Here is a 12,776-nt window from a genome sequence, read left to right on the forward strand (position 1 = left end):
ACCCCAAGCTAAATGTAGCGAAAGTAGCACTTTCTTGGCCCTCGTCTTGTTTTTCTCTCTCTCTTAGCCATAACAAAAAAAGTCATTCAACTTTGGTTATTTTCGTTGCCCTGGTCATGGCCAAAACGAGGTTAGTGTTTAAGTTGACTCGCTCCACATTTCTAAGCGCTCCCCATTAATGCAAATTGACATGCAGCGCATGGTTTATTTCATAAACTGCTTCAAATATTTATACATATTTATGCTGATTTTCTAGAGCGTGCCTGCGTTTTTTAATATTTGCTTTAATGCCCGAGCTAATCAACATTCGCCAAGCATAACTAATTAGGTTTCGTTGTGTGTACAGTTATTCAAATTATTAATTTAAATAGCACTCATCTACTAATTATGAATTAAATGCATTATTGTGGGTCAAAAATATGACGTGATATCTCACATCAGCATTAATGATTCAACAATGACTTTGAAAAACTATAGAAATGAGTTTTCATTGATTAAATTATTGTGCCCGTCATCAACACCTTTTCCATAAAACTGATTAATGGTTCTAAAGGGGGTTCTCTTTTAATATTTCTCTAAAAAAGAGATAGTTATCTATTCATGCAAATTCTTCTCATTTATATTACTTTTATTGAGCTTTGCGTTTCTTTAAATTTAAATTTCGCACTGTTGTATACATGACCTTAACTTCACCCAGCACTAACAATCAATATGGCCTTGTTTCTACGTTACATTTGATTTTCAGCGAGATTTCGGCAAATTGTGGCAAATCAGGCGAAAACATTTTAGCATTTTGTCAAGCTCTTTGGATAATTTAGTGGCCCAAGGAGCTTCGTGGAGCCGGCTCCCTCAGCCCGTGTGGTTTTGTGAATATGTTATGTTATGTTTCCATACGACACGAAATCAAAGCATAAACATAACAAGTTTCCAATTGATTTGGCCTGGCTTCGAGCGTATTTTCTGTCTTATTTTTGTGTATATAACGATGGGCTTTGGGTTGAGGCCAATTAGAGGGTAGGTAGTCTACATCTACCCATCGACCCGCTCAACCGTATTGCCTCGTGCAAACATATTTCCCTTTGGATAAGTACACACTTACATACATATATGCATGTGTACTTTTTCGTGTCATATGCAGATCCCCAGCTGACCCCAAAACGGATGTAGCTTTGTGGAATTTAATAAACAATTCAGCTCCTGCCAGCCGTACTTACTTGCTGGATCGAATCCCGTGATGAAGTCCGGGCAGAGTTCGTAGGCGGAAGAGCCTGGGGCCGTATCCGGCCAACAAAGCCAGCCATCAAAGGTGCCGGCGCAGTGGGTTCCAGTGCCTGTTGGTCGTGGATAGAGAAAAGGGCAGCAATTTAAAGTTACTCGTGCATAATGGACACCCAAATTGCAGTTGGTCAGGGCCAGGACCACGGAGAAAAAAGAGCATTATATTATTATTCGGACAGCCATTTAAAGTTGTTATGTTTTCTATCTATTAGTTTTAAACTAAAATATTAAATTTTATATTGCACTGGAAAACGACTTTAGTGTTTTGTGTATTCACAGTATTCACTTTGGATTCTGAAAGTACTCACCGAATCTAGTTTACAAAATATTTTGCGACTAAAAACTAGTATGTTACAATGTTGAATAGTTCCGGGGAACATTTTCAGTATCCAAAGTTAAAAAATTTGCTATTAAAATCACTTGACTAATTGATGTAATTAAAAAAAAAATAAACATAATTCAAGTTCTTCAGATTTTTTAAGAAAAAAGTTTTTTTTTAAAGCTAAAGAATTGTAAATATCGAATTTTTAAAATACAAGATTAGTTTGGAAATGTTTACAAGAATGTTTTAAAAATGTATAATCAATAACATATTTAATGTCCTATTTGCTTGATAATTTCTCCCAGTGCAGGACTCACCCGCCAGTTGGCCGCTGCCATTAAGTCGCGTTTCGCAGGCGGTCCGTAGAGCATCGAAGTCCGGACCGCTCTCCGCCGCACTTTCGGCGATGGAGGCGGCATTGCTGCCACTTCCACTGAAAGATGCGTTGGTGTTACTGTTGCCAATCTGCTCGCTCATGGCTGCCTGCCAATGCTGCACTGCGTCCGCTGAAATGTGGCAAATAAGTTTCGTTAGTCAATCAAATTGTTTTCGGGAAAATTCATAAATGTGTGGGCGAATGTGCGCCGCCTCCCCGTAAGTATTTTGCGATGCACGGTCCACATGCATGAAAATCTTAATTGGGTTTTCAACAGCTTGCTGCCGTTAGGGTTCCAGGACCTTACTGATTCAGTGATTTCCAGTTCATTATTTATGGTTGCACCCATTGAAATTATACGCAGGAGGTTGGCGTTGCGTGACTAACTTAATTGAACTTAAATATTTTCATCAGCTTATTGTTCAATAAATAAAATAGTACTAACAAGAACTTGGCCAATCAGCGAATTAAGGCTTTAAATTCCAATTACATTTAAGTTCTTGAAGGGGAAATTGGGAAAAATCTTTAACTAATTTATTAAACATATTTTAAATTAGAATTAAATTTCTTGACTTTTATCGCTAAATTGCATTTTTAAAAGTATTTGCAACGATATGCAGTTTTGAATTGTAGTTGTAGTTGAATTCTAGTTGTAGCAATGGCAGCCTAAAAAACATTGAATTCGATTTAAATTTTATTAATACCTTCTTTTGATAAATTGTCTGTGTATTTGCGTATTTCTTTAAAATTAAATAAATATTTACATGTTTCCGAGTGCATATTTCTGTCAACTGCAATGGAAATCGCCATCATAAGCTGGCGATCTTTTCCTTGCACAGCAAACAGAAAACAGCAATAAGGTGTGTGCAAATATTCACTTGGCCAGCACAGGCAAATATTTGTGCCCAGATGTTGTTGTAGCACATGGTGCTGCTCCTGTGCCTGAAACTATCAATGTCCAGTGTCAAATAGAAGACTCTCCACTTTGGATGCCGAATTTTGGCATATTGCTGCCATGTTGCAAACATAACAATTCAGGTGCTTTTTCCCTTTCCATTTTGTAATCTTATCGTTTAGGCAAATTGCTGCATGCACTTAAATTGCTATCTGACAAGAGCAAAACTCACAAATACAGCCAGGAATGCAGAAAACTCTGTTCCGAAAGCGAACATCATAAAAATAGGATTGCAAATTGGTTGTGCACAAAATGGGGGAATTCCCCGAGGGTTGGGTAATGGGAAACTGAATGCATTTTGTGTGCACAACACTTGTGAACGAGTGGCGTTTAATGACAACTCTCTGCCATGTTTGCACGGGCTCCGTTGCTCCCCGTCTCCTGTTGTAATAATAATACAAGTTTTATATTTATTACACAAATTACACGACATCGGGTAACATCACTCAGAGCTGCTCTTACAACTCGCTGGTCTTGCCCTCGAAATTTTGTTAAGCTCATCTCAAAGCAGTTGCGTTTAATGCTCAAGCTGAGCAGACAAATTTGGTTATTAACTGGCCGTAGCCATAAAGCTGATTTGAGGAGCGGGGGCCACTTAAATTTAACGACTTCTCGGTAAAAACTTGCCCATAAATCCCCGACACTGAACCTGAGCATCAGTCATTGAATAAATAAGCGATTCGGTATTCAAGTGGGTTGGAATATAGTTAGGTGATAGATAGAATTCGAATAAATCATGCAGATTGTGAACGCCAAAACAATTTATTCGAGATGCTCCAGGGTGAATTTTGGGTATGTAGGGGAAAAGATTTTATATCAAATAGCTTATGCTTAAATGTTTTATGTTTACCATAAGCGATATTTTATCAATAAATTTTATGAACTATAAAACATCAGAAGTAACAATTGAATAGTTCTTATTGTGGAAAAATCATATTACACGAATTTCTTAGTATAAGCACTATCTATCACATTTGATTTATAATATTTTGTGGTAAAATTTGTAATTTGTGCTTATCGTACTATTACTGTACAAGGCTTAAACAAATATAGCAGAAAGTTTTCAAGTTTTTTTCAACAGTGATGAAAGATATAGCAAAAGTCAGAGAAATCAAGCTGAACGTGTAAATCAGAACAAAATGTTGGCTTACTTCGCCTAGCATACTTTCTAGCGTGTCTCTTTGCTCAAATGCATGAGCTCGAGTTGCTTTTAATGGCCCTACATGAGGGGGTGTCGGTAAGGCCCTTGACGCCCCATCACCACACATTGCCCCAATATACACCCCCTCGATCAGCTAATAAAAATATTTTTACGACAACGCGCGAAACTCACGCAAAACGTTGGCAATAACAGAAATTAGCAATAAAAGCGTGTGGAAAAGTGCCATAGGCGAAAAGTAGCCGGGAAAAAAGTTGGTCTATGGGGAGGAAAATGTGGGGGACGGGAAAGGCAAGCTGCGATGCGTTAAACAAACTTGACTTGACTTGACTTTGGCAGCCCTGCGCTAATGCCCAATGTCAGGGATCCGTAAATTGCATTTGGTGAAAGCGAACGCGGGGAAACTTCAATAAAAACGGCAGAGCGGGGAAATGGGAAATGGCGAGGTGGAGCGGATGAAAAAGCATAAAACTGGCGAATGTATTTCACTTTCTATGTGTGCGTTACATGTGTAGGGCATCTATTTTAGCACTCTGCCGTAAAGTGTCGACCCTGGCCACGCCCCCTTCGCGGCCCCTTGGAAAAACAGCAAGAGTGAAAAACTTTGTTCGCGAAATGTTGGCAAAACTGTTGTGTATTAAAAAACGTAGCCAAGCGAAATTGTGCCGTCTGCATCTGTCAAAATGTTTTCAATGGCTGGTTTGGTTTCGGTTTTCCCGTTTGTGCATGGTCTGGCCTCCCTGACGTATGAGTAATGAAAATGTTTGTTTGCCGATTTCCAATTCGCTGGCTGTCAATTGTGAATCGAGCCGCGTTCAGTGGGACGTAACGCAACTATTCCACGGCTGGTGTATCTCCATCTCCTCGCTCAGCTAAAACCATCTTTTAGTTTTCGCTGCTGAAATTTATTAGGAGCATAAATCATAACGCATTGTCTGCACCAGCTTTATATCGCCCACATGGCAAGATCATTGCATGATTTATGATAGGTTTTCCCTTAAATTTCGTTCGCTTTTTAAGCAAACAACAGCATCAATTATCAATGGATGTGGTGGTGAGAGGCAATTAATACCTCCCTGAATTGTTGCATGAAAGAAAAGCATTGAATGCGGCATAAATCAAATTTGTAGTGCTTTAAGAGATTGTGTTAAAAGCCAGCCATTTCAATAGAATTTTATACTTTATTGAGTATTTTCTGAGGGGGAGTGTGTGTCGAACGGGCTTTCAACTGTTTAATAGCATTTTGCCTAAAACAACATTTCTGCTGCTGCTGCGACAACAGTGGCCGAAACGATTTAGCCTTGGCCCGCACAGTGGCATTCCATTTGGATTTCCCCGGATTGGTATTGATGCACTGAATCGTTTTCCATTTTCCACCACTTTTGTTGCAAATGGAATGACAGAGCATAAAGGCAATTTATGAGTTTCCAATTTCGAACGCTCCTGTGGATTTCAGCCGGGGATTATAAGTAGAATCCTTTTTTATTGAAGAGAAATTTTATTTTCTCTTCACCGTCGCCAATTGAGCCTGAAAAACGACTTAAAGCTTAAATTAAAAACCAACATATTATTTAATGGCCATATACAAAGACATAATGTTTATTGATTGACTCAAAATGCAAAGTTAATTACTGTAGGCAATTATACAATTACTTTACATTAAAATTTCTTTTTAAAGTAGATTCAGAATTATTTTATGTTACAAGGATTTAAGAGCTATTTAATTATCTTTACTTATTTCGCTTTTAAAAGGAATTCCCCAATATATTTCCCTTTTAACAACCCAATAATGTCAGACATTCGTCTCAACCGAGAGAGGAATTTACTAAAAAAGGAATTGAAATCATCTTGTCCTCTTACTGACAGACACATTCTGCTTAAGTTGCCCATTTAAATCGCATTTTGTCAGCTTGTAAGCCCCACCAGCTGTAATGTCCGGAGAATGTATCACCAGCAAGGGCCTATTGTCATGATGATAATGCCAACTGACAGCTGCGATGGGTACGTTTTGAGAGCGTTCTGGCTGATTTATTTAGCGCTGCACTCGGCAGCGTGGAAAGAAGCTCATATTTCAAATAAATATAAAGTGTAAATACGGAATAGCTCAACAGGCACCGGGAACCGGCGAAAGGGCCCGCAAAGGGACATTACTTTCACCGCCAGCCGGATGTATCTGTTAACCAGGGATTATGCGGGTTGGCCAGCGTCAAATCGCTGGAGAGGGCGATAAAAATGTTGCCGGAGATTACGAGAACAAGCGATTTATTTTTTATTTTCCACACACACTTGGCTCCGGATTTTAAATCGGCGAGCGTGAAAGCCGAACCCTAAAGGAATGGAATAATTTATAGAAAACATGCTACGAAAAACCCGGCCGGCAATGAATTAAAGACAGACGAGGCTTTAATCCAGTGAGTCAGTAAAAAGGGAGTTTCAAAGACCCAACGTAAAGTGCATTTGTTCTACATTCTTGCTTTGTGGGCGTTGTTTTCCCGCATCTTTTGAGCCTTCCCTAGCTGACCTTTGTGCTGGTTCATCGCTTTTCCGCTGGCCTGGGATAGAGGTGTGTTTTCGCTGGGTTCTGAAATGAAATACGTGCCACACGTGCTAAATGCCTTGTTCAAGCTTCCTCGCAGCAACAATTGCACAATTTGTTCGCGCACAAAATTTGCATATGTCTAAAGCCCAGCAAGGTGTGGGATCTGGAATGGACTTTGTTTGTCGTCTGTTGTTTGCTCTTTCACAAATGTCTTGCGGTCTACTCAAAAGTGCTCAACACAGCCATAAGCATATACAGGTCAGGTCAAAATAATAGCTCTTAAGATGATTTATGTTATTAAGTTATTTACTTTAATTATGATTTTAAGTCCTCGCAGTTGGGGATGTTGTACTTTTTTTGCTTTTTGTTGTATTTGAACTTTTGTAGGCTTACTTTTATAAAAAAATGTATTAAAGATTTTAGATAAGAAATTATATAGATTTTAATTCTTGTTAAGGGTTTTTTTTTAGTTCTAATTAATTATCCGCACAATAAACTAATATATTAAATGAATCAATTTACGGGATAAATAACAAATATTAAAAAAATTTGAATACGTTGAAATATAGACATTTACCGAGTAAAAAACTTGAAAATTTATGTTCAGTCAGAAAGTAGAAATAAAATCGCAAAAATCTGCGTTTATTTGGCCTCGGAAACCATTCTGCCCCTTAACAAGTTTAACAAAAATACACCTTATCTTTTAGAAATACTATTAGATTGAACGCAGTTGTTTACCCACACTCACAGCCTTAACGACGAGAAAAGCAGCTGCTCAAAGGCACATTGCATATGCCGTATCCTTTTCAAAGTGTGACAGTCTTGGCAACAAGAGAGATCCCATTCCCCAGCTTTTATTTAACTTTGTCATTTGGCCAAAGCCAGTGAAAAAATTATTTCTTTAACTGCGCTTATTTGTTATGCTGCTTATGTACTTTGATTTCAACAACTTTTCCTCGAGAATAAATGTACTTTCCCCCCATTTTTCGCGGCTCAAGTGCACATTTCTTTTATTTTGTTATTGTTTGGCCAACTTTTTGTGAGCTGGGAATTTGTTTTTCGGGTGGCTTTCATAATAATTCCAGTCGAGGCGTGTTCATCATAAAATTTGATTATTTCTTTGCCGTTGCTAGGATGGGCATTTTTGACAAATACTTTGTAGTCCAATTGAAATATGATTGGAAGGCGTAATGGCTAAAGTGGGTCACTTTAATTTAAACAAAAGCCAAACTTTTTTTTTCAGAAGTTGTCTTCAAAGTGATTTGAATTCTTATGCAGAATACGAATTTGTAATATTATTAAGTTGTTGTTATTGTTTACTACTTTTATTTTTTTTGGGCTTAGCTTAACATATTCCTACATATATATATTACATTTTAAAAAGGTTTTAAAATGGAATAAAATATAAAAGATTTAAAATTGTTATGGTAAACATTATTTTTTCTTATTTGTCATCAGGTTAAGTATTTTTGCAAACATCAATTTGTTGTTCTGGATATTTTATTTGTATAGCCACGGAGATTTTGGCTCGTTTGAATTGCTATTTATTCTTATTCACACCCTAAATAATAGCTCGCAATTAATTTGATTTTAGTACGATCCCATCCTAAATTAGAACCCAAAATTAGTGTTTTCCGAGCACGAAGCTAACATAATTATTTGGTCACGCACCTTCTCTTCCTGCGAAACGAACTCAATTCATATCAATAACATTATTTTGTGGCCTGACCTTTACTTTCCTCCTCCGCTTCTTTTTAGCCACAATTTTGCCAACACAAATTGGTGTAGGCAGTATTTTTTGTGGATACCAAAAAACTCACAGCCTTGGCGCACTTCTCACTTTTCATATCAGCAATTTTCTGCACGTCTCGTTGAGTTTTGCCTAAATGTGTTTACAATTGACTACACCCGGGTAAAGAAAATTCTACGAAAGATCAGGGGACCGGTGGAGGGGCCAAAACCATTGTCAGCCGCCTAAGTCGAATTGTTTTGTCCTCGTCACCTCCATTTCCATGCCACTCGCAGCCCCCAAGATGCCTTCCCCTCCTGGCAGGCAGCTAATGTCAATTGGGAAGGCAGTTTGATTTTCATATTTCATTTCATTTGCAATTTGCGTTGCCTTTAGACAATTGTGGCTCTATTCATATGGAAATTTGCATTTGCCGGCTTAAAGTGCCTGTTGTTGTTGATGTTTCAAGCGGTTTCAAGCTTTTTTTTTCCATTTGTTGAATAATAGCTTATACCGCTAATGTTTATATTTGAGTATTATTTTTTATACATACAGAGTATGCTTAAATTAAAAACTAACCTGCCTATTATTTGCAAATAAGTTTGAGCAGTTTTTCAGTGGTTAATGGATGTCATTCTATTTGCAAATAATATTTCAAGACTAGCCTTTGTGACTTTTTTAGTTTTTTAAATTGGTTTTTTTTATTGATCAATAATCGATTATCGATACATTTTTATTTGCAATTATAGTATTCTGGTCTAGAAATTTGAAGCGTTTTTCTTAAACTACCTGTTTTGAGGTGCTTGACATTATAAGTGTTTATAATAAATTGGGTAAAAAACATTTTCAGTTTCAATTCACTGCATAGTTTTAGATACTCTGTGATTTCTTAGTGATTTCTAAGCCCTAGTGTTTTCTATGGCACCCCGATAATTTATTAGTATGAATTTTATATTTACTGTTTTGTAAGTATATATGTTTTATATTTATTTATTAAGAATTTAATAACATTATTATTATTAACTAAATCTGCTTTATTAGGAAAAAAACAAACTTATTGCTTGCTTCCTACCAGTTCTCATTGAATAATTTGTTGTAAATTAATTGTTGTTTTGGTTGGCTTTTCTTAACTGCCTGTAACTGTACGATTGTTATTGATTTTTTTTACTGATACTGCTGCTTTATTATCCTTATTTATTGTCTCAATATTGCATCTACTGCAACAACTACTATTTCTGATTCCTTTATTGTTGTCTTGACTGATTTATGTAGCTGCTGTGACTTCTCTTCTTTGTTGCGGCTGCTGTTTTAGCTGCTGCTCTTTCTGGAATTTGGCTGCAGTGTCGTTGTGTAATTGTCAGGGGTTCATCCGACTTGACATCTTGGGGCCCCCGTCCGCCATTCCCTCTCCGCATGCATAATGGACGAACAATAGTCGTCAGTCGAGGTTCAATAATTCCAAGTGATGGGCGAGTGTTCGAGGCCAGCTGAGGCCTTTGTGTTCAAGTTACTTTCGATTTCACAAAGTTTCTGCCTAATTTTGCATATGACCCAGACAAAGGAAAAGTTTGTTGTGGACTTTTGGCTATCCGACTGGAATTTGTTTGTAATTTATTGCAATTTGTAACTCTCAAGCAATTGGGCTTGAATTTAAAAACACTTAGAGTTTCTAATGTCATAGTAAATCGATCCGGAAACCGAGTTGCTAACATTTTTGTTATTTTTTTGGATCCAAAGTTTTTAATTGAATCCAAAAGTTTTATTTGGAGTGGACAATGTGGGCCTGAGGTAAGCTTGAGGTACCGAACCGAATCTAATCTGAATCAATAACCAGCAGGGAACTGCGTCACCCAGAGATACGGCTAGCTGACCAAGTATCTGATGGAATCAAAAATTGATTAAATGTATCTTTGGCCGATGGCGCGTGCTAAGTTGAGGGTTCTAGGTGATTCAACCAGTACTTGTTGCGCTATCTTTTCGAGGTCGGATCATAAACTTTTCCGACAGCTGCAAACTTTTGTTTACCGACTTCTTGTTGTTAATGAAACCAGGCGAAGATGCTGCTAACGAAGTAGAACTTCTTGGCTTAATTAATTCAGTTGTAGTGTAATTTTTCGGGCTCGAACTTGTGCCGCCTTGTGATATTTAATTAGGCTCCCGATGACAACGACATGAGCATGGGCATGAGCATAAATCTGCGTGCCAAACAAATGGGTTCGTTTGTGAGGCCCCTGCACAAATGTATCTGTCAGATACAATCACAATTCCATTACAAGCCAGTCGGGCGTGTGTGTGTGTAGTGTGCAGTGTGTGTGTGTGTGCTGGCCAACATTTCTTGGCCACAATGTGTGTGCTTGGCATTAAGTGCTTATCTGATTTGCCTTCTCGCCCACGAGGCAAGAGCAAAGCCAGAGCGAAAAGCCAGTTGCAGCCGCAAGCCATGTCAAAGGAACTTTGGGCTTTGAACCTTTCGTGGCGCGTTATCGAAAACAGTTTTGATTGCACGCCTCGGAGCCAATTAAAGCGATGTTGCCAATTTATCGCAGTTGCCGAACGGAGCAACTGGGCGGCCAGAGACTGCCGGATAATTCAATAAACTTGTCCTCATTTATCTCCCAAGGCGACTTTGTCGTCGTCCAAAAATCTCAGCCAATGTGGTTTCGAGGAAGACTCCAGCTCCAGCTCTTCTCTGTGTTTATGCATTTAGCAAATTACGAGCATTATGGCACATGTTTAACCAATTCTCTGCTTGGCATATGAGAATTGTGTGGCATCCAGATAGCACACAGAAAAAATACGCATTAATATTTAACAAACCAACTACGTTTTAAAAAAAAATATGTTAAGATGTACTTGAAATTCAAAAGATATTCAAATTAATGCTTAGCCCAAGATTACTTTGTCAACAAATAATGTATACTCGAATGTCTGAAACCGGTATAAAAAAATCGAAAGAAAAAAGATGTAATACAAATTTTTTGTTTACCAATTTATATTAAAAACTTTATAAGAATTGGTTACTTTTTAATATATTTATTTTTTTGTGTGTAGGTCTAAGATCCCGCCTCCCCGATAAGCAATGCATTTGGACTGTTGTTTCCCGCTCCACCAAAGTCAACATAATTTTCCATATTTCATTCTGCATGCAACAATGAATGCCAAGTGGGTTAAACGAATGCAACATTCACCCGCATGGAAAATATTTCAGAATGGTTATAGCAGCAGGAAACTTCCCGCATTGTGGTATATTTTTGCATAAAGTCTTAACTTAATTAAGTCGTCCAGTTTAAGATTTCATTTTGATTAGTAAATGTTCTGCATATCGTAAAACACTCTTAAATTAATAAGTTGTTTAATGTTCTTATATAGAAATAGACAACATTATTGCATTTGGTTATTTTGGTAAAATAATAAATTTATCCTAATTGTATAAGTCTATTATAAACAATTAAAACCATTAAGCAATTAATTAAATTAGATTTACGAGTTCCGGAACATAGCTACTAATAATAATTGCTCTCGCTAATCATATAACAATGAAAAATGATTGACCCAAAGAGTTATTTATGAGCCGTGTTATATTAAGGAGAATATTTAAGAGCACCATAAAACCGCTGCTTGAAACAAATGGCTTGTAGTCAATTATACTCAAATTTGAGTAAATGCCTAGACCTTGGCGCACTTAACACACTTCACACCCAATTTAACCCAGTAGAGGATGGCCAAGAAGGTGCTCCGGGTCCGCGTGGAAAATAAAATGCCGAAGAAAGCCCTCAAGTGAAAGGAGCAAGTAAATTCAGACCCCCTCAGCAGCCGTGTCAAAGGAAAGCGAAATGTCGAAATGAATTTCCAGACAGTGAATTATGTTTTCCTTTGCCACCCTCCGCTCTTCGTTCGCCGTTTTTTGTGTATACTTAGTGCCACGGGCGGCATCTTAATTACCTGCAATTTCGTGGCCGCAAAGCGCACACAGAAAAAAAGGCAACAAAAGGTTGGTCTTCCCAAAAAGGGACGCTCTTTCAATAGAGCGTTTTAATTTCAATGGGTTGTTACTATGGCCGTGGTCCCAGATCTCGCAAAAGGATATGCCTAATGTATGGATTTTGTTTGCAAACTCTTTGTGCTCCGTCCCCTCTTTTTCGTTTACGAGCAGGCGGAGTGGGTCGGCAATAGATATAATATGCCATAACTTAGCATAAATTACGCGGACACACCCAAAGGGGGCGGCATAATTGCTGTTTATGCATACTTAATCAACTGACCAAAGTCGAAACGCAAAGGATTTAATGACGAGCTGAAACTCAGAGTTCCGCTGATTGGATCAGCTGGCTGAAAGAACAAAAGCGGAATTATGTCGGAGCACGGAGTCCGAAAGACTTCAATTAGTTTCTGGTTTAAGTTTCAGTTCCCGACTGATT

The 12,776-nt window shown here is 37.9% G+C and overlaps 1 protein-coding gene across 1 annotated transcript in view; it reads right to left on the minus strand.

Moving 5' to 3' along the window:
- The window catches only part of LOC108149116 (calcitonin gene-related peptide type 1 receptor), a 30,421-nt gene that overhangs the window by 9,543 nt on the left and 8,102 nt on the right, over window positions 1–12,776 (minus strand). Inside the window, 2 exon segments of the mRNA XM_017276517.2 lie at window positions 1,215–1,331; window positions 1,918–2,106. Coding sequence (XP_017132006.1) covers window positions 1,215–1,331; window positions 1,918–2,077 — 277 coding nt within the window. The 5' untranslated portion in view covers window positions 2,078–2,106.

The sequence above is a fragment of the Drosophila elegans genome, unplaced genomic scaffold, assembly GCF_018152505.1.
Source record: "Drosophila elegans isolate 14027-0461.03 unplaced genomic scaffold, ASM1815250v1 contig_520, whole genome shotgun sequence".
Classification (NCBI taxonomy): domain Eukaryota; kingdom Metazoa; phylum Arthropoda; class Insecta; order Diptera; family Drosophilidae; genus Drosophila; species Drosophila elegans.